At 49.3% G+C, this 22,652-nt stretch overlaps 1 protein-coding gene across 2 annotated transcripts; it reads right to left on the reverse strand.

Moving 5' to 3' along the window:
* Nucleotides 1-35: 35 nt before the first annotated feature.
* BSDC1 (BSD domain containing 1) lies at nt 36-22,016 on the reverse strand. Of its 2 annotated transcripts, XM_059377041.1 has the most exons (11): nt 21,972-22,016; nt 21,648-21,708; nt 16,721-16,837; nt 14,580-14,747; nt 12,911-12,965; nt 10,095-10,210; nt 9,611-9,679; nt 9,358-9,436; nt 7,650-8,129; nt 1,808-1,911; nt 36-305 (listed from the first exon to the last, which is right to left on the reverse strand). In XM_059377041.1, the coding sequence occupies exons 1-11, from the start codon at nt 21,980-21,982 to the stop codon at nt 273-275; spliced, it is 1,293 nt and encodes a 430-aa protein (XP_059233024.1). In that variant the 5' UTR covers nt 21,983-22,016; the 3' UTR covers nt 36-272. The 2 variants fall into 2 exon arrangements, with proteins under 2 accessions (XP_059233024.1, XP_059233025.1); XM_059377042.1 differs by lacking the exon at nt 9,611-9,679.
* Nucleotides 22,017-22,652: the final 636 nt, after the last annotated feature.

Below are 22,652 nucleotides of genomic sequence, written 5' to 3' on the forward strand. Positions count from 1 at the left end.
CTTCTGGTGAGGGGGTTAAGTCTCTTCCCCCTTGAATCATCCTATGGTTGGCACAAGTCAGAGTTCCTGGTTTGGATTTAGTGAACCCCTTCCCGGATGTGAGCAGAGGTCCAAAGGACCAGCAAGGAGCCACCCCAGAATCTGTGCCCAGAGCTCTAGTTGACAGAGGCCATTGGGGGGACATTCTCAGTCAGTGTCTTCCAGGGCTGGGCGGAGACGAGCGAGAGGGTGGGAGGTTCTGTGGGCGGGGGAGCTGCACGCTCCGGCTCCCCTCATTCCCAGTCCTCCCACTCGACATCTTCCAGCTGCAGACAGAAGGGCATAATGGAGAGCACAAATACATATTTACTCCTCTGAGTCAAGCCCAGGCCCAACCTCCCCTTGCTGCCTCCATTTCTGCATAGGCCCCCCCGCAACACCCCCCCCCTGCAAAGACCAGCCCATCCATCCCCCCCACCCCAGCCTCGCCTGGGACCATACCCTCCTGCCCTCTGGGAGAGTGAACCACTGTCTTAAGGAATGTGTCTGGGGAGCAGAGCTGCCCTCCGCCTAAGTGGTGGGTCTGCTGCTCTGATTATTCCAGACCCAAAGGAAATGCTTCACCAGCCAACACTGGATGCTAGAAGGGGACACGTTGCCTCCAGGAGCCATGTTGGTCAGTCCCTTAAGGAGAACTGGAGAGGGGCACTGTAACCAGAAGCAAGGTGGCACTGGGCTCGGGCACTCACAGGGTCTTCCTCAGGGGCTCTAGCACCCTGCTCCCCCAGCTCAAGTGTCCCCAGGGCACTTTCTGTCGGCCTGCTGTCAGCTGATCCCGGGTCTGAGAGGCGGTAGAATGACTCTGCTTACGTAACCAGCTGTCAGGTTTTACAGAGGGCCGTAGAAACACAGAAAGCATCAAGCCCCTGTGACATGAGAGGGGCTCAGGGGCCTTCTCTGCTCTGGGTATAGTGAGGTCACAGGAGCCAAAGACTCTTGGGTGGGTCTCTACCTCTCCCTGGGCTTCAGTTTTCCAATATGAAAACCGAGGCCCTGCCTGTCTCTCTCATCTGTTGCCCTCTTTACAGCAGGTTCATGAGCTACATGGTGGAAGGATTCATGTGGTTCTTGGGTGACAGTGGAAGAAACATTGACTTGAATCAGATGTCTGGGCTGGAGCCTCAGTCCTGTCACTTAGTAGTTCTGAGAGCTTTTCTCCCTGTCTTTCATTCAAAATGACCCACTCGACTCTGGCAGGTAAAGAAGCCTAAGAGTAGGAAGGCCTCTGAGCTTCTAGTTGGACTGGGTTTTGTGGTGGCTTCAGTAATGTTCACTGCTACTCCCATGTCTTAGGCACGATGCCTAACATGTCTAGGTGTGTTATCTATCACAGCTTACAAGCGTCTAGGGCCAGTTCTAGGTTTTCGATGGGGAAACAGAAGCTCAGGTTAAGTGACTTGCCCTAGATCACACTGCCGTTTGCCCCAAGGCCAGGAAATCTGTTCAGGTCCCATCGCTGGGGACCATGAATCAGAAGATGTGGGGCAGGGTTTGGAGCCTGCGTTTTTTTTAGTAGTTCCTCAGGTGACTTTCATGCAGAGCTAATGTCAGGAACTCTCCCACCATCCATCCTGGAACTTAGGGCAAGCAGAGCCTGCTGATGGGAACAATTCAGGGCCTGAATGGAGGCTCCAGCACCCTTCCCAGAACTACCATCTCAGAGAGGAGCAGGGATCCACCCTTAGGGGATGGCTGGGCCCAATGGGGAGAGTCCTCAGACCTTGGGATCATCGGGCTTGCTTCCCTGAGGCCAACCAGGCCCACTCACCTCCCCAGAGGCATCCACTTTGGAGAGTGCCATCTGCACTTCTTCTTCGGTCATGTCCAAGTCAAAGTCCTTTTCCCAGTCTTCACTGATGTCCGTGCTTGAGCCTGGAACCGAGATCCACAGCGTGAAAGGCGGGAGGGGGTATGTATGGACAGTCTATAGCTGGGGGTGACGGAACTCTTTAAAAGGGCCTGGCAAATATACATCAAAGGTCTCACATTCTGTTGTCACTCTGGCTCAGTGATCCTCCTTTTTGGGAATCTATTCTAAGGAAAAATCCTGGAGTCAAAGATTTAACCAAAAGGAATTTCACTGTAGTGCTGTTTATAGTGATGAAAATTAAAAAAACAAAAACAAAAACAAACTTAAGAGTTCACTGATAGGGAATTTTAAAAATAAATGGTATAGTCACATAATAGATTATGAGACTTTTAAATGTTAGGCTGCAGAACACTTATACACATGGCAAAACAGTCTAAAACTATTAAGTGAGAAAAAGGAAGTTACTATAGTGGTGACGCAGTCTGGTGTGGAGGCTCCCCATAGCCACAGATATCTTCCAGAAGAAATACACAAAGAACATTTTCCTTTTCACTTACTCCACTCTACCTTCACTGACCTTGCTAGTCCTGAAACATACCAGACACATTCCTGCCTTAGGACCTTTGCATGGGCTTCCTTGTACCCAGAACTCTCTCCTCAGACATCCACCCACAGGCCAACTTCATCTCCTTCACACCCTTGCTCAAATCGTCCCATCTAAATGTGGCCTACCCTGACAGTCCTACTTTATTTATTTATTTTTAGAAGATTTTATTTTGGGGGGCGTCTGGGTGGCTCAGTGGGTTAAAGCCTCTGCTCAGGTCGTGATCCCAGGGTTCTGGGGTCGAGCCCCACATTGGGCTCTCTGCTCAGCGGGGAGCCTGCTTCCCTTCCTCTCTCTCTGCCTGTTTCTCTGCCTACTTGTATTCTCTGTCTGTCAAATAAATAAATAAAATCTTTAAAAAAAAAAAAAAGAAGAAGATTTTATTTATTTGAGATAGAGAGTGAGGTAAAGAGCATGAGCGGCGTGGCCAGAAGGAGAGCGAGAGGCAGGCTCCCCGGCGAGCAGGGAGCCCAATAAGAGGCTTGATCCCAGGACCCCAAGACCACGTCCCCAGGGGAAGGCAGACGCTTAACCGCTTCACCAACTAGCCACGCAGGCACCTCCGCTGCCCCAAACCATCCTACCTTATACTTTAAACTACTTGTTTTTTCCCTGTTGTATTTACCAACAGCATGAGACTGACTCTGCTTATTTGTAATAACAGAGGAACTGGAAAGTGCGCTCCCCGAGGGCAGGAGCTTTGTTTTCCTTTCTCAGGTCTGCCAAGTGCCTCGAATACAGAGTTCGTGCTCAATAAATATTCATGGAATCCTTTTCTAAAGCAGGGTTGGCAGACGAGGAGGCGCGGGGACCAAATCCAGCTTACTGCCTGTTTTGGGAAATTAAATTCTGGAGCAGGGCCATTGCCATTTGTTTCCCTATTGGCCACGGCTGCTTTCCTGCGCCGACAGCAGAACTGAGGGCGTTCCATCAGACTGAAGCGTTTGTGATCTGGCCGTAGAGAGAAAAGCTCTACTAATCCCTGCTCTAGGTGATTCCGATGTCTGCTAAGTTTGGCAATCACTGCTCTCAACATGCACATTTGGGTATGACTTACAGGCGATATTAAAAAAAAAATGTACACGTGAAAGTTATTCTAAGAAGAAAACTACAAAAATAGATTTTTAAAAAAAGTAGATGCGGAAAAAAAGTATATGCAGCATGATTCTATTAAAAAATAAGCCGAGATGTTTGTACACATACAGAAAAGATGCATAACATACCCACAATAATGCTAACAAGAATTACCTTTAGGAGATGAGGTTGGTGGGTAATTTTCTTTTTCTTTTTTCCCTAAAATGAACATAAACTACTTCGTATTTTTTCTTGTCTATTAAAAGCACCTTCAAAAAGAGTAGGTCCCTGATCTCTCAACAACATGACCTATAAACACGTCCTTGCTTTTTCTTGCTCAGCTTGCTCCTCACCAGGGACCCAGGCTCTGACACCCTTGCCCCAAGCACCCCTACGGTCCTTATAAGGGGTCTTGTACTGTTCTTCTTCTTAGCCACCTGGCTGGCCACAAGCAGCCTTGTGAGATCATGCCTGGTCTCTGGAGCCACGCAGACCTGTGAATCCCTACTTTTTTATCTATTGTACAGTCTTGGGTTAAGTTATTTTGGGCTTCAGTCTATTTATAAAATAAGGATAAAACCACCCTCTTTGCAGAGAACCACACAGGAGATTACAATGCAGGCGACTGCCTCCCAACCCCCCTCATTCAGACCCTGCAGGCCCAGGTAAGTGGCCCAGAATTCTGCATTATGAATAGGTACCTGGGGACTCCTTGTAGGCCTGGGCCTGCAGTTCTAAGATACAACAGTGATAGCAACGTGAAGTGCACGTAACATGTACACATGGTGGGAATTTAGCAAATGGGGCTGTCAGAGGCACTGTCTCCGAGGTAAGTCGTGCTGCATGTGGCCCCGTGACTGGCCAGGGCAGACCAGCAACAGAGGCCCGGATCTTCAGATGCCACATCCAAGTCTCCCTATGTCTTTGGGACACTCAGGTGGCACACACTGAGCTTTCTGTGGGTCAGAAGCCCAACTCCTGAAAGATTCCTCATCTCAGAGCTGTGGCTGTGGCCATGACAGCTTTCCCTGACCTCAGGTTGCCCTCCAGGGATGTGAAACTCTCATTTTCAGGCTTTAAATTCAAGGGCAGCCCTTCCAGGGTGGAAAACAGAGTATCAGCTTACAGTTTGGAGCACTTCCTATCCACCCTCTGAGGCGAGTATGAACAGTGCCGATTTAGAGGACGAGATGAAGGCTTCGAGTGGCAGAGATGAGAATCAGGGCTTTCTTTCTCATGTGCCTCCTTCCCCCATCCTGTCCTGTCACACGACAAGAGTGCTAAGATCTCCCTGACACCGTGCGCGTGGCGGAGAACAGACTCATGCCAAAACAATTTAAGCTTTCATGAAGTTTTGCTGTTGTTTTTTTAAGAAAGGGGAATTTTCGGGTGATTATTAATCTCACAGTGTTGTCACTCAACTCATTTTATTCTGTTTAACCAGAACTCTGCTTCCCCAGAGAAGAAATGGAGGCAAAAGCCACTGTCAGGCCAGTCACTGGGGAAGGAGGGCCGTGAGCCCAGGGCTCCTCCTAGCTCGCGGCCACAGGCCTATCCCCAGCTCTCCTCCTCCCTCCTGCTGAGGGAACCTGAGCAGGCTAAGTCCAGGCTCTGAGATTAAGTGGATCTTGGGACAAAATGAAGGCAGGAAGCAGCTCTACAATGACAGTGACTGCCGCGGGACCTTGGGAAACCCTGTGGCGAGGCCACCGCAGGAGACTCTGCTGTGCGCAGGGACCAAGCTCTCCTCTGTCCTCTAAGGATATGGACATAAGAGGGAAAAGGAGTCACTGTCTCCAAGCCTTCATTCTTTTAAGATCCTCTCTCTCTACTCTGTTTCCACTGGGCCCCCCTAGTCCAAGACCCCAGCTTCCCCCAACTAAGTGATGACAATTGCTTCTAGTGGGTCTTCTGCAGCGACTCACCAGCCCTCCTGCAACCCCCCCAACCCCAGAGCGTGTCAGAGGCAGGAGAGCAGAGGGATGGAGAGCTCGTGCTACAGCTTCTCCATAATCTCATTTTGTCCAGCTTCAACCCACCATTAATTCTTCTGATCCCGCTCTCGCATGGCCCAGTTCTACATAACCACTACCTCAAATGGGCCTGTTGCACCACCCAGCCAAACCCCCCACTGCCTTCTGGGCATCACCTGTTCTTCCACCTTCCCCAAACACTGTTTTACACTTTTCTGAATACTTGGTGGGTGGGTGATTGATCTGTTTCCTTCCAGTGAAAAAAATGGGGAAAATTACTCCGATCTCTTGGGCTTCTGTGAAGATTGAATGATGTGCATATACAGTGCTTAGCACAGACCTATACAGACATAATAAGTGCTCAGACATGGTTCCTTATTATCATTTCCCAAAACAGGGCTCTACTCAGATCTCCTCCCTGAATGAGGGCTTATCGTGAAACAGTTACCCCCAACTTACAGAGTATTGAGTAAATGGGGCTTAGAGAAGATCAGTAACTTCTCAAGTCATATGGTTTAGGAGCAAGGTTGGGGTTTGGACCCAGAACTTTCTGAACCCTAGAGCCCGAGTCCTTAGCCCCGACATATAAAGCTCTCAGTACCGGTCAGGCCAAGTCCAACCTTCCAAGTTTGCCTTAAGGTTAGGCTCTTAATTTCTACTTCTGAGCTAATCCATCCATCCATTTTGCTCCTCTCTCTCCTGGGAGATAATACAGCAACAAAATGGGCTTCCGTCACCACTCCTGCAAGGTGCCCCGTGGCCTCTGCTATCCACGCGTCACAGGTCCCTCATCCGGGACTACCAAGCCCCCTGCACCTGCCCCAAACTCTCCACCTCTCCTCTACAACGCCCGTCTCCTCGGTGAAACAACTGCCAATGCCGGAGGTTCCTTCTTTCTCTGAACTCCAGCACTGAGCCTGGCCCATACTGCTTCATGCTCCATCATAAAGACTGCAGCTTTTGCCCCTCCCTCCTCAGTGTCTCATAAAGAGTAGGTAGGAGCTCAATGGATGACCTCACTGAACCAGAGCCAGAAGGGAAGCATTGTGTTGGAAACTGGAAACCCTACACTGCTGTTCCCATCAGGGAGCAGGGTAGGGGTGGGGCGGGGCCAGTCTCCCTTCCACTGCGACAAACCAGTCCTCACTGCGCTGGCAGGCATGGGCTCACCTGCTGGGCAAGTTTTGTGGCTGACTGGTACGCGTGTGAGCAGAGACTGTGTGTGTGTGCGCGCATGCATGTGTGTTTCAGGAGAGGCTGGTGCGTGTGTGTGTGTCTGTGTGTGTGTGGAGTGGCCTTTCGGACAATCAGCTATCTCTGAAGAGGCAGTCTGGATGTGGCAAAAAAGTCAACACCAGAGCTATCACTGTCCTTTAATTCCAGGAATTAGAGAGGTTCCCCTTTGACAAAAAGTCAGTCTCCAGTCTAAAATTCCATTACACAGATAAGAAACTAAAGCTTTATTACTTAAGCTGGGTCACAGCAAGTTCATGAGGATTCATTTTATTCTTTTTTCAACTGTGCCTCTAAGTGCTGTTTATGTTTCAAACTCATAACAATGCAGTAAGCTTAGGGAAGCTACATGACTTGCCTGAGGTCACCCAGGGGAGAAGACCTCTGACATCCATCAATGTCACAGGGATTTCCAACCCAGCACAAGGCTGCATCGTCCAAATGCAGGGAAACTGGCACAGGGTGGTAGGTAAGGGCACGGGCTCCGAGTCCGAGAGACCCGGGTATGAATCTGGGCCTGCCACTTCCCGGTCATGTGAATTTGAGCAAAGTTACTTAATGTTTCTAAGCTTCACTGTTTTCACTATAAGAAAGGACAATAATACTGACCTCGCTGGGCTGTGAGATGTAATGAGAAATTAAGCGAACCTGGCACAAACCTTACTTTGTTGAAACTAAGACCCTAACGATTGTAAGATGCACCCTCATTTCAGAAAACAGGTACATTTTAAATGCATGAAATATGGTAATAAACACTTAACAGACAGCAGCTGTCATCATCATCCGTATCACAAATGAAGGACAACTGCTGCTGGGATCCTCCCAAGGGGTGAGGACATAAGTCTGCCTTACAGACTAGCAATGCTAGTCCCCCCTCCCCCCGCCGCCCCCAACCAGGGCTTTGGCCTTGACTTACCTTTCTTTCCATTGTTAGAGGGGGTAGACTTCCCACTGTCGGAGTTCAGCTCAAACACCCGTAAGTCTGTGAGCACCTCCTCCCTCAGAGTCTCTACTCTGGCTGGAGGCCTCGGCTCTGGGCCACTGGGGCGGCCAGCAGGGGTGTGGGGCTTCAACGGAGCTGGGGGCGGGGGCCCAGTCTCACCCACATCCACAGTCAGACCCTGGTCCTCCAAAGATGCCTCTAGAAGCTTTTGGGACAGGTCCTTGGGCAACCCTGGTGCCTCGGCTGCAGTAGCAGGTTTGGCGATCTGCGTCACGAGGGAGACACTCTCGCTGCTCTCTGACGGGGTCACCTCTGTAGGAGGCTCAGCTGGAATCACAGGATTCTCTTCACAGGGGCTCAGGGGGCCAGGTCCTCCTTCAGGGGATGTGGAAATTTTGGCCACAGGAACCTTTGCCTCTTTTGGAGACGTGGGTGAAACGCTCACAAGCTCCTCTGTTGAGAGAGAAAGGGGAAGAGGGCTATGTGCCCTGGTCAGCCCCAAGGCAACCTTGGAGCGCTCTGCAGACAGACCTCAGGTTCCTGCCAAAGCTTACTCTGGTCAAGACTAAAGGGTGCCAGCTTCCTCATCCTCTCCCCATTATGGTTCATCCACAGATACTCCCTGTCGGTCAAAAAATCTCCTACCCATGAGGCCTAGCATATGGCTGGTGGACACTCAGCTTCCAGCAGCACAGCCCAAGGTGGTGTCATAGATTAGAAAGTTAAGATCTGACAGTAAATCAGTTCTGGGTTCAGGACCAGCTCTGCTATATCCTAACTGCATGATCTTAGACAAAACACTTAACCTTCCTTAATAAGGAGAACACTTAATAGATGTGTTAACGGCCTACGGTGTCTCTAACTTACTGCCTAAGCCAAGCTACCAGGTAGAGGATGCTCGGCTACCTCCGTAAGCCAACACTTTCCAATGGTTCCTGAACCCGGCTAGGCATGCACTTTACGAGGAGAGCTTGTCAGAAATACAAGTTTGGGAGCGCCTGGGTGGCTCAGTGGGTTAAGCCTCTGCCTTCGGCTCAGGTCATGATCCCAGGATCCTGGGATTGAGTCCCACATCGGGCTCTGTGCTCGGCAGGGAGCCTGCTTCTTCCTCTCTCTCTTTCAGCCTGCCTCTCTGCCTACTTGTGATCTCTGTTTGTCAAATAAATAAATAAAATCTTAAAAAAAAAAAAAATACAAGTTTGGAGGTGCCTGGGTGGCTCAGTTGGTTAAGTGTCTGACTCTAGATCTCAGCTCAGGTCTTGATTTCAGGGTCACGAGTTCAAGCCCCGTGTTGGGCTCCCGTGCTTGAGCATGAAGCAAAAAGCAAGTCTGGCCACATCCCTCCAGAGTCTCTCTAGAATGGGGGGTGGGGGGTGGGAAGGGAATCTGGAATTCCAGTCAGCATCCCACGTGACTCTGAAGGGGCTGGTCCACGGGCTGGCAGGGGAATCTGCTGCTCCTGACCCAGTGATTTCTGTACCTGAACCAGGAATTCCACCAGCCCAGGCAAACATTCCCTTGTTAGCTGAGCCTGTCCTCAGCCTATACAGATGCTGTATATATGCCCTATGCTTCCCTGGGTATCAGGTCTCTTCTGGCAGAATGCTCACAGAATGGCCAGATGGTCCCCAGAGGCACGACAGGACCTGTTACTTGCCCACCACCTCTCACTATCTCTTACCTTCTTCCTCCTCCCAGCCAGGCTCTTCAGAGATGCTCTGTTCTGCCCGTTGCTTCAGGGCATCCCTCCGGGCCTGCTCCTGAGTGTGTTGGGGGGTGGGAAAAGATGGCCAGAAGCGGTCAGAGCCAGCTCTTCCCAGACCCTGGCCCTGACCCCAGAGCTCTTGGTACCAGGTGCCCCTTCTTCCCTCAACAAAATCCAGCCTACTTCCCCAAGGGCTGAGTGGAGGACCTCCCAGGCCAGGCCAGCATACCTGCTCTAGTTGATGGACTTTATAGAAATACCGAAGCCAGAATTCTGAATGGGAAACAGCTGCTGGGACCTGGAGGGAGGGGACAGTGGAGATGAGACTCTGGGAGTGGTTGTGTAGGGTCTGTGCCCCCAGTCTTATCAGCCTGCCCATAGCTGCTCTGGATTTCAGATGTGGTTAAGTGGCTGGGCGGTTCTTCTCAGAGCACTTACACCCTCCACCCCTACACCCACCTTCCCGACCCAGCTTGGCCAAGGAAGGAGAAAAGAATTCCCATTAGGCTTTGCTGGCCCTTCCATTTCTCACATGAGTGCCAGAAATCAGCTTTACCCACGTGGATTCTTAGCTTAGGACCTGGCTGGTCTGCCTCTAGAGTCTCTGATGGCTCTTTGGGCCAGATGACTCCGGAGTGACTCTGGATATGTCCCTCCCACCTCCCGACACCTGAAACCAAAGCTGGGTGAGGTGCTGCCAGCTGCGCCCTCACCATCTTGGTGTAGAGGGCCCGGATGGAGGGGCTGCCTACAAGGAGCTCTGAGATCTCCCCCTTCTTCTCCTCCAGGCAGAACTGGGAAAGCCAGGCGTCAAACAATTCCGGGGGCCCTGCAGAGGGACAAACACTGATGGTCAGTTTCCTGGGTCTGGAGAGGGAACACTAGGCCTACAGAAAAGACACCTAAGCATGGACAAGGACAGTGAGGGAAGCTTAAGGTTTTTTTCCAAAGCCATTTTGCCAAAGGTGGGGGGTCCGGAAGGGTAATGGGGTAGTAGGCCCCACTGATATCATGGCAAGGCACTGAAAAGTGATCTCTAGGACGGCCTGTAGTCTGCATGTTCTCACAAGCCTGCTCACACTTTAGCCCACTACACTTGGCCACTGAGCCCCCTCCTCTCTGAAACCACTATTCTCAGGTCCTCACGGGCCCCATGTTTCCAGTCTAAAGGCTACCTCTCTGCCCTCCCTCATGTGACCAATCCATCTCCTGATCCTGGGAGCCCTCTTCTCTCCTGGCTTCTTGGGCTTTTGTGATTTTCCTCCCACCCTTCCAGTTGTTCCACCAGAGTCTTCAGTGGGCTCCTCCTTTCCTCTCCTTAGCTCTTCTCCTTCTCTTTTTTCCCGTAAGATGAGCTCCACTAAACCACAAGTTTCAACCACTGCCTCCGCTGACAACTCTTCCATCTTCACGGCCCCAGCTACCCTTCTGGGCTCCAGATCCGGGGGTCCAGGTGTGCTCCGGACATTCCTGCCTGCTCAAGCGCAGCAAACCCCACGTGTGTTCACTTTCTTCTCTCCCACGCTGTCCCACGTGGTTATCCCCTAGAGCCCTGGGGGCCCTCCTGGACTCCTCCCTTATCCGATCCCTCTGCATTCCACTTCCTCAGTGTCTTCGTATGCACACTGCCCTCTTCCATGCACCTGCCACTCCCTAGGCTCTGGCCTTCCTACCAAGCCTCCTATCCAGTCTGCCCATCTTCTGTCTTTCTCTAGTTTACCCTTTACAACCATGCTTGATGACTCTTCCACAAAACGCAAAATCTAATCACCCCAGCCCACAAAACCCTTCAGTAGTTCTCTAGGGAGGGCTTTTATTTTTATTATTATTATTATTTTTAAAATATTTTATTTATTTATTTGACAGACAGAGATTACAAGTAGGCAGAGAGACAGGCCGAGAGTGAGGGGGAAGCGGGCTCCCTGTTGAGCAGAGAGCCCGATGTGGGGCTCGATCCCAGCACCCTGGGATCATGACCTGAGCCGAAGGCAGAGGCTTTAACCCACTGAGCCACCCAGGCATCCCATTACTTTTTTATTCAGTAAATTCTTACACCCAATGTGGGGCTGAAACTCACGACCCTGACATCAGAGTTGCATGATCAGCTGACTGAGTCAGGCAGGTATGCCCTCTAGAGAGGTTTTTATTTATTTATTTTTTTAAAGATTTATTTTATTTATTTTAGAGAGAAAGTGAGCGTGAGCAAGTGAGTAGGGGGGCAGAGAGGGATGGAGAGGGATAAGCAGACTCCTCTCTGAGTCTTTGATCTCAGGACCCTGCTCTCATGACCCTGAGCCAAAACCAACAGTAGGAAGCTCAACCAACCCAGCCACTCAGGTGCCCCTAGGGAGGGCTCTTTTTTTTTTTTTTTTTTTTAAAGATTTTACTTATATATTTGACAGAGAGAGAGATCACAAGTAGGCAGAGCGGCAGGCAGAGTGGGAGGGGGAAGCAGGCTCCCTGCTGAAGAAGAGCCCGATGCGAGACTGGATGCCAGGACCCTGAGACCATGACTTGAGGCAAAGGCAGATGCTTAACCCACTGAGCCACCCAGGCACTCCTAGGGAGGGCTTCTTAAGCTAGGACCCAAGAATGGGCTTCAGAGGGTCAAAGAATTCCCCTGTTGCATTATAAAATTTTGTGGAGGGAGGGCTTATCATTATCAGCAGGTTTTTAAAGACCTCTATGACTAAAACAAGGTTAAGAACCACTACCTTGAGGCATACAGAGCAAAATTCAAACTGCTTAGTCTGGCACCCAAAGCCCTTCTGATCTGGCCCCCACGGGGCCCCCACCGACAGCTCTCATTGCCTCCTTCCCTCACATGCCCCCTTGTCAGCCTTCCCCAGTGCAGAAGCTTCAAATATCCTGTCACCACGCTTGAAAGGCCTTCTCCCACTGCCAAAAGTAAAATTAGTTTACTTCTCTTTTCTTTTTTTAAGTAGACTCCACACCCAATGCGGGGCTTAAACTCAGCACCCCAAGATCAAGAGTTGCAAGCTCCACTGAGTCAGGCAGGTGCCCTGAAATTAGTTTACTCCTAATTCACCCTTAAAACCTCCATGTCAGTGTCACCTCCTAGGTTCCCCAGGTCAGGCTGGATGCTTTCCTTCTGGGCTCCCATCTATGGAAGCAGGACTCCATCCCTACTATCACTGCTTCCACGGTTGCCCGTTTCTCTTTCTGAGCTCCAGTTCCCAGCCTGGGACTTGCTGCATGGCAGGGCTTGGCAAACAAATGCTCAAGAGAAGGCAGACAGGGCAGCAGGGCTGGGGTGGGATGGGGGCCTGAGCGGAGTGGGAGGGAGTGGAGTAAAGTCTCTGTAGACCAGGAGGAACACAGTTCAGGCTCAGGGAGGAAAAAGGACTGACAACCCATCCCGCTACATGTAAGGTGCGCTCTAGCCCCACTCTTGTCCCTCCACACAGGGGAGCCGGGCCTATGCTATCAGAGACAAACAGGGTGCTCATCCCAGAATCCCCCCATCTCGCTTCCCTACAGGCCTGCCCCCTCACAGCTGCCCCCTCACCATCTGGTTCATTGCAGTAGGTTGCCGGGTCTGACTGCAGGCTATAGAGGCGAGCCTGTAAGAAACAAAGAACAGGACTTCTGGAGTGCTAGGTAGAGAACACATGTCCTCTCTGGGAGCAGACCCTACCATTGTTGTTAATTTAGGTGCTTTGAAGATGTCCCTCCCCTATACATATCCTCCCACTAGAAGTCAACCTCAATCCAGCTTCTCCCCCTGCTGGCTGCCAGACTCACGGGGCACTCGTCAGCTCACCCTATGGCTAGAGAGGAGAGCACTGTGCTATGAGGGCAAAACTGGGGCCTTCAGAAAAATAGTCTTTCCCCTAGTATTTATTCTGCCTTGGGAACTAAGAAAATACAGTGTAAGCAGACTACAAAATTATATGTATAAAATGCTTCTGAATTATGTGAAACTTGAAAAATGTTAGTTCAAATATATTAATAAAGCCCAAATTTATGGGTAAATTTTGAAGGAATGTAGCTCCCTCAAATTAAAACCATTCATCAAGAACTTCTTAATATTTTTTTCTTTTTAAAAGATTTTATTTATTTGAGAGAGTGAAAGAGAGGTGAGGGACAGAGGGAGAAGCAGACTCCCCACTGAGCAGACAGCCTGATATGGGGCTCGATCCCAGGACTCTGGGGTCATGACCTGAGCCGAAGGCAGATGCTTAACGGCTGAGCCTCCCAGGTGCCCCAAGAATTTCTAAATTTCATAGCAGTCTGCCAAATGAATTACCTCCTGGGTTCCTGTTAAGGTCACAGGAGTGACAAACAGAAAACCTCACCTTCCTTCCTATTACGTGAAGCAAGGACTGGCTGTCTTCATCAGAACTTCAGCAAGGGCCTTTGTGATCCACTGCTGTTAGAATTTAAAATCCTACAATTTAAGAAATTTCACACTTCTACTCAAATGGTCACTAAGTGGTGGTATTAGTGATAATACTTGAAAAATCATTGTGTTTCAAATGGAATTTCAATGTGGTAAAAATGCTACGAAGGCCCAGCTGCCGTGACATCACACTGTGCATTTAGGAGAAAATACTCTGAAATGTAAGAAGTAATGCTGAGAAGATAAAATGTGTAAGAAATATCCTGCCGCTGTGGTTGATTTAGGTGCTTTGAAGACATCCTCGGCCCATGCACTCATTCCCACTGGAAATCAGCCTTAACCTCAGTGTTGAGAGGATCATGCCCGTAGAGCAGTCCTTATTACGGTTGAAAGCTGAAGGGAATCTAAATGTACAACACGAGGAAAATGAATAATGATGCTATCTTTACTTGCAAGAATTCAAAGACATTACGATGATGGTAATTAAGAAATATGCTAATATATTTTAAACATTTTTTTTTATAGCAGGTTATGAAATGGCAGGTATAAAGTGCCTTTTCGGGTAAAAAGAAAAAAATCCAAACTATCTTTACCAATGCTCGCAAACAAAAAGAAAGGACAGGTTAGACACCAAAGAGAGATCAGTGATTCTCCTTGAGGGATGGGATTATGGATTTAGGAATCATTATACTTCTGCTTACTAGTATTCTTCAATTTAGTTACATACACATGTTTATTTTCTGGCCTGAACACGTATCACTTTTGTGAGTGCACGTTGGAAGCTAGAACCCAGTGCTGGTAGGCACCTGCAGAGAAGGATGCATGTAATGGATACCTTCGTGCCATCATAGGGCTCAGCTGTGCCAGAGGGTGTGCCCATCAGGGTGATGACATCGCAGTCTATGGTTTTGTCCGGTGAGGGAGCAAAGGTGTCGGAGATCACCCCTAGGAAGTCAGACAACCCCTTCTTCATTTTCTCTGTTGCCCCCGAGGAGCCTTCAGTCTGCAGAGAGAAGCAGGCAGAGGAAACAGGTGGCCCAGCAGCAGGCTATAATCTAGGGGATGGGTACTGAGGGGTGAAGCATCAGGGGCAAAAGTGTGCTCTCTATGTGGGGACCAGGGATGTGCTCATGACCTCTCACCCCATCTCTGGGATTGGAGAAGGACAGAGGCAGCCAGGGTCCCTCTGTACACCAGATGGGGGTGTGGAATGGGGACCCAGTAGGCTTGGGTAAGTCAGAGAAGAACTCTCTGATTGGTTCATCAAAATTTCAAGGCCAGTCAGGGTGATCAAAAATTGGCAGGAGAGGATGCCTGCCATACACGGTAAGTGGGGAAGAGGACCTCTGGATAGAGTAGTGGGAAAGGTACCACTTTTGGAGACCTAAACCTCCGTGAGTCTGTTTCATGATCTGTAAAATGTGGATAAACAGACTTCCTTGAGAGGGCTGCTGTGACAAAAAAGATAAGGCATGTACAATGCCTGGCATACAACAAACATTTACCAAACAGCAGTACTGTAATATTACAATTTCATCATCATGGCTATTCAGCAAGTGGAACATTTTGTACAAAAGGCTGGGGAAATACGGGCAGGATGAGAACAGATATCCCTGCCTAGAGGCAAACCTGGGACCAGCTGAGGGCCAACATATGGATCAGCTAGAAGGGGCAAATGGGACACAGAGCTTGAGCCACAGTGGTCAGAATGGCCTCGAAGCAAAGCACAGATGGGATGCTGACAGGGCCAAGCTCTAAACCTCATGGAAACCATAATATTTACTCCTGATGAGGCTATCCCAGCATTTTACAGCTGGAATCTAGGAGCATGCTGGCACATGCTGGCACAGATACACAATCAATGAATGAAGAAAAGGAATGAATAAATGGAAGAAACGAATGGCATCTGTGCTCCTGGCTGGACTCTAGCAGATCAGCAGGGTTACTCCTTGTCGTCCATGCCCATCAGCAGCTGGGATTAGCAGGCAGACAGTAATTTACAACAAGTTACAAGAGTTAACTAAATAAGGTTGGTGGAAAGAACTCCAAAACATGTTTCTCATAACATGGCCTCTAATCACAGGGCAAATGGTTCAGCGGAAGCTCAAATGAAGAAAGTGCAATTGTCCCAACACTAAAGTAGAAACTGTTCATACAAAACCCGTATATTATACCTCATCAGAAGCTTGAAATTTGCAGGGATAGCCAACCATACACAACTTTCACTTTTCATGCTGACTTTTAGAATCTAATTCCTACCTTGCAATCCGCTATACGTCTTTCTTTGATCAATAAAAACAGGGCCAGTAAGAATATAACTTGGCACAGCCTTTCTGGAGGGTAGTTTTGCAATAAGTATCACAAGGCCTAAAATTGTAATCACCCTATGATCTTTTCCAGTATTTTATTATAAAGAAAATACTAAGGGCAAAAATTTAGCAATCGGAATGTTCAATGTGGCTCTGTTTATAGTACCAGTAAAAAATGCAGTAGGAACCTAGGAACTGGCTGAACCTACAGAGCAAAGTAACAGGCCATTTATGATGCTGGAGAGCGTGGTTTGCAATGATCAAGTCAGAAAGTAGGTTACAAAACATGACATTCAGTTGATTCCAGTTTTGAAAAAGAAAGTGGACCTAAGGAACATATCCCCCAATATTAACAGCTGTTATCTTTGGGAGATGGAATTAAGGGTGTCTCTAGGTCTTTTTCTTTTACTTAAGGTATTCTCGAAATTATCTATAATGAATGACTTTGCTAACAGGAAAACATTTGCTGACACAATAAAAAAATGGGACAGCCTGTTAATACTTCTTCCACGTAGCTTGTTTGCTCGACAGACACCATTCTTTCAAAGTGGGAGCCTCTGGGCAGAAACAATTACTTAGTAGTACAAAGGTTGGGGTGTCCCCACCAGGGGCCTGGGTTGGGTCAAGCTGGAGGGACAGTCACTCCAAGGGCAGAGGCAGTACTCACAGCTAGCTTCTCCTTGACCACGCTGGCTGTGGCCGCAATGGTGCAGGCTGTGTCATGCTGTACCACCTGGGTGAACTCCGTCAGGTCTCGCTTCATGAACTCCAAGGCTTCGGAGGACTACGGAAGACAAGAAAGACAGCTGGCACCACTACCCTTTGTTCCTGTTCTCTGGGCTTCTTCCGTCCCAGAAAGACACATGGAAAACTCAGGTGCCATGGCACAAAAACAATGCTGGCTTGTCTCAAGCCCATGACCTGGGATTACCGAACAGCAGCACACAGAAGGACTTCCTGCTGCTCTGAGAATGGGGATGAGTCTCAGCCTCAGCACTTAGAAGCTCTGGGGCCACAGGTAACATCAAGTCTCGGGTTTCTCTTATAAAATGAGGGAGGTGGCCCTGTCAGTGGTTCAAGAGCAGGCTGGGGAAGGGTCACATGTTGTCTGGAAACAAAACAGAGTCTGACGTGTTGCTCTGATATGCTTTAAGTTGTGATGTTTGTTTCAATTCAAATAACATGAAGAAAAGGTATGTGATTTTTTTAATCAACGGAAAGTGTTCCTACTTTTCCTTTTTTTGTTACAGGGAGATTCAGTCGAAATATGTGGCAGTATGTGAAATTATTTGTCTGAAAAATTTCATGAACCTGTCACATTAGCTTAGAAAGCATTTATGAATAATTCTTGACAATTTAATGCCAGTAAAAAGGTGTGTGGTTTTTATACTCAACAAAGGGGATGTCGAGAAATACTGGACTGGATTCTCTCTGACGGGTTCTTGGTTCTACCACGCCAGGATTCTATTCATCCATAGAGCAGAATGGATATTTGCTTCTGTCAGACTGACGTGCCACTCGTCCTGCACTCAGATGACATGAGACCGCAGGCCATCAGCTCCGGTCTGAGTCTTGCCCTGCTTTGTTTCATCCTTACCCACTCTGCGGGGTACCTTCCCATACTACCTGTGTTTGCCCTGGCAAGCCTTCTCATTGTGTGTGCGTGTGTGTGTGTGTATTAGCATTTTTGAGGGTTCTGGTGATTTTTTCTTTGGGGAAGGGACTAACTAGTTTTCATCAGCTTGGGACGTCTCTGGATGGGGCAGTGTCATCTATAGATAAGAAGCTTCTCTGGGAGTGGGAATCATATCTCCATTTCAGACTCAGGACAACTTAATTAGGGTGGAGGGGTCATTTATTAATTCACTCTCTCCATCCACTCTGCCATCACCTTGGTCTAGGCCAACCTGCTCTTTCAAACTGACTCCTTGCAGGGTGCATCAAAGACCTCCACTACATTCTCCTTGTGCCACTGCTGCGAGTTTTGGAAGTCAAAGCGAACCAGGCTGTCCCTGCTTTCCATTCTTCAGTGCTTACACAGTATCCTATGAGCAAGCAAAAAATCTTTACCTTCACTTCCAAAGCTCATCTCATCTCTTCTCTGGCAGACTCTCCCCTACCACTGTGTCCCTCTCTGAGCTCTAGCTAGCTTTCTGCAAGTTTCTCAAATGCTCTAGCATCTTCCCTACCTCCAGGGTGTCTGAACCCATGACTGTAACTCTTCGGAACACATACGTGAACAAACACAATGAATGGCCCCCCTCACCTGGTTAACTCTGGTTCTTCCTTCAGATCTATGCTTATATGTCACCTCCCTAGAGAAGCTTCCCTGATGGTACCTCAGATTAGCTTGGCTCCCTGCTTCCCAGGGTACCTGCATGTTCTCTAACATTTGTCATGCTGCAGACTTATCACTGTCCGTTCAATTATCTAGCTTGATAACAGAGTTCTGTGAACATCGAGCCCGTGTTTTTTGCTCACTGATTCTCTCCCTGTGTATGACATAGAACCTGGCATGGAGTAGGTGCTCAAAGAAAGTCTGCTCGTTAAATTTTCATGTACATGGGCACATTTTAATTAATTATATAACCATTGCCATGATAATGTGATGAATGGCTGTCTCTCCCTCACTAGACTGTGAGCTCTGAGGGGACCCGTATGAACCGACAGGGTGCTTGCCCTCAAGAAGGTCATCATCTACCGGGAAAAATGCTCCCATGACAGTGTCAGTGTACAAGACCAGAGTGGTGACCGGTGTTTTCTCAGGAAGTTAGAAAGACTTGATGAAGGGAAGCCTGGATTGAGCACCTCAAAGAATGAGCAAGAGAAGCCAGTAAAGGAAGCCGGGGCACAGCAGGGCCCAGGGTTTACTGCAGCCTCTGAGCATTTTAGTCCTAATGAACATTGATGGAAATGCAAAAGTAGTTTGGAAGAAAGCTGGAGAGGCTGCCAAGGGCAACTACGGTGGGCCTGGTCAGCCGTTGTGGGAGTTGGGGAGCCGCTGAGAGTTTGAAGGAGGGGGGACAGGATGAGTTCTGCATTTTTCATAGGTCACTCCAGTGACTGGCCTGACAAAAGTGACAAGATTAGAAGACGGAAGAGAACCCATCAGGAGGTTGCTGTCAAGTTCAGAAAAGGAAATGAGAGAATATGAATAAGGATAGTGCTGGTCAGGATGAAAGGATGGGACCGGTTCAAGAAATAAGAGCAAAAAAGGTGGATTTAGGGATTAAATAATGTGTTGAGTGAGGGCAAGAGAGAGTCAAGGAAGAGCCATTGGCTGCTAACCTAGGTGACTGGGTCGATGGACCACTGCCAGCTGAAAGAGAAAATGCGGAAGGGGGAGCAGGCTTAGAAAGAAGGTGATGACAACGATTTTGGTCACGTAGGATGTGCGATGACAGCGGGCTAACTGGGACAGTCATCCAGCAGGAGTTATTCTCAAACAGTAAAGCTCAGAGAAAAGGACTAGGAATCACACGTGAAAATGGAGAAGTCTCCCAGGAAGAGTTTGTCGAGTGAACAGAACAGTGAGCTGAGGACAAGACCCCTCAAAAACCACACCTTTAAAGGGTAAGAAGGGAAAGTCACGCAACAGTGAGGAAAGAAGAGCCAGGAGATGTGGAGAATTGAGAGAGAAGCAAGCCACAAAGCCAAAGGAGTAGAGTTTCAAGAAAGAGGCTGAGTGATCACTAGTGTCAAATGCAGCCGAAAGGCCCAGGAAGATAAGAGCTGAAAACCACCCGATGGATTTGGCAAGTGGTAGGTGAAGCTGAGTGTGTTTACCGATAAGCTCACATGTGGTGGCCACAGGGATGGGGAGGGAGTTATGAGAGATCATGTTGTTGACTTCAAATATAAAAAGTAGGAGGCGAGGGTTTCTCCTAGAGGTAAAAAAGAGGAAGTAGCTGAACAGAGCACTGGAGGGAAGAGTAAGGTTTGGGGAAAGTTTCTCGAAGATAAGGGGAAGAAAAGCAAATCAGAGACTGAAAAAGCTTGTTGAGGGCTGGTGCTCAGGCCTAAATAAGCTTGGGGAATCTGGGGTTGGACCAAGGAGCAATGCCTTTATCAGTGTCTATGCGTAAATGCAAACAAGCACGATGCCTGCAGGAGGAGGGAAGGAGCAGAGGAAGACAGATCACAGCACCAACTCAGAACCGTGGTCTCTAGGGCAATGGATGCTAGGGGTGCAAGGGAACTGAGGGTCCTGGGAGCTGAGTATTCTAGATGGAGCCGCAATGGGAAGGCAAGGGGGGCAAGGCCAGAAAAGCACTGAATGACCAAGGGAAAAAATGGAAGTAAAAAATGGACTAGTGGTGTTTAAGAGGTTTCCCCAGCACCCTCCTCAGGACTTAATAAAAATAACTGATGCTTATATACTACTTATGGTGCGCTAAGTATTGTTCCTAGTGCTTTACACACATTATTATTTAATCCTCACAACAGTACTATCAGGTAGGTGTTCTTAGTACTCCCATCTTACAGATGGGGAACTCAGGTTTAGAGAGGTTAAATAACTTGTACAAGTTCATGTAACAGTAACTAGCTGAGAGGGAAATTAAGTCCCCTCTTTCTGAATGGGGAACTGTCAAAGGCAGAAACAACATCCACACCCTGGCCTCAAACAGGGAGCTTCCCAAGAACAAAGATGGAAAGCCAACCAACTATCTATGAGTTATGGTAAGACCGGCCTCGAGGGCAACACACAGAAAGTCCTCGCCCCAGTTGCTGAATGAATGTCAGATTCTCTTTCCAGGAGATCGCATAACAGTATTCTGAGGTCCTTTGAGAGCTTTTCAATTAAACTTCAGTGTGAAATTCTCTTATTCCTCAACAACAACATAAACAACTCAGGACATTCTCAGATTAGCTAGGCTGTAGCTAGCTGAGAGGCTGAACAGGAGTATGCAGTCTAAAGGAGGTATTAAAATGCCCCCCAGAGCAGAGGACTGATTTAACTGAGATCAGAAGCCTCCTGGAGTCTGCCCTGAAGCAGGACTCACCCCAATTTCTTGAAGTAAACAGTAATTAACTTTTCCTCCAGGATTCACTTGGGCTGGTTCTGACAAACTAGTATGGGGTGGAACAGAAACACACAACAGCCTTGTCTATTGGCAGAGCCAAGGCTCACTCATCATCCCACAGGGATTGCTGCCTCCCCACCAGACTGTGAGCTTTGTGAGGCCCAGGATAGCATCTGCACCCTCAGGACCTGTCAGAGTGCTAGCTGTGGAATTCCAGTATTTGAATGACTACAGAAATAAGTTTCTATTGCAGACTTCTTTGTAATCGATCAAAGGTTCTCTCTTCTACGAAGCTGTGAACTTCCTTAGCTGGAATAAACTGCTCTTCCTATGGATTCCTACAAAAAGGAAGCTCCGGCCTTTAAAACAATCTGTATTTCACCGTGGCTTGTGTCACACTGCTCCGAGTCAGGGGTCAGTCCTCCCCAAGACCGACAGGGGTAACAGTAGGGCCCGGGTGGGCCTCATCTTTGAGGCCCAGCGCCCACACTGGTCGGGCGGGGCAGCTTGGACCTGCTTGTATGAGGCGGCGCGAGGCCCTGGCGGAGAAAGGGCGCCGGCCCGGCTTACCTTCTCCTTGACTGCCTGGTAGCTCTGTTGCAGCCAGCTCCGCCACCAGCCCACGTCCTCCCTGCGAAGACAGATATATCTGGCGGCCCTGCGGTGCGACTCTTGCCCGCGCATGATCGGGTCTCAGTTTCTCCCAGAGATGTGGTCCGCGAGCCCAGACTTGGCAGACCGTTTCCCCACCCCCTCGCACTGAGACTCCACCCCGCCCTTTCAGCCCCGTCCACTCCCGGGCTGGCCTCCTGTTCCCCACAGGGACCCTGGCCCAGCACCCCGACCCTGGGAGAATTCAGGCCCCAACGCCCGAGAGCTGGATGACGGGCTCACCCTTCCGCCATCTTGCCTGCATGACATCACCACTATTTACTGACCTCTGACTTCCGACACGGCACTACCCCCCCTTCCCAAGCACCGCCCCAGAGCGCCCGGCCCAATCCTCGCGCTGACACCGCCCACAGCCCAATCTCCGCCCCGGCCCATCACTAGGCCCCGCCTCCATGAGCTCGGTCCACTCTCTGTCTAGAGTTCGCTCTTAAACTCCGCCCCTGAACTCTCGGCCCAATCCTCACTCAATTCGGTTCTCAAGTCCACCCCCAAGTGTTAGCCCTACCCCCACTAGCACCTACTTTTTATCAAACTGACTTCGGATACGGTGGCTGCCAGGGGCCACGTCCGCCGGCCTGGACCGCGGAGGTGTACTCGCAGAGGCGAGGAAGGAAGGGAGCGGGTCTGGAGCTCGAAAGTCCGGATCCTAGAGCGCAGGGCTAGGACCACCCCCCTTTATGAAACAAACCGCGTAGCGGTTGCTTGGGGTCTCTTCGGGCTAATTCAACAAGCGCAGAGCAGGGCACTGGGCCAGGGTCTGCAGGTGTACGGAGAAAAATTCTTCAACGGACATGGATTAGCTTGTGAAAGGGAGAGACTTTCTGGATCTGCTACCCATCAAATACCATCACCTCTTGTCTGTTTACTGGGAGAGCTTTAGTAATCCCCCCACCCCCGTTCTGT

Source organism: Mustela nigripes, chromosome 14 (assembly GCF_022355385.1).
Source record: "Mustela nigripes isolate SB6536 chromosome 14, MUSNIG.SB6536, whole genome shotgun sequence".
In the NCBI taxonomy this organism is placed as follows: Eukaryota; Metazoa; Chordata; class Mammalia; order Carnivora; family Mustelidae; genus Mustela; species Mustela nigripes.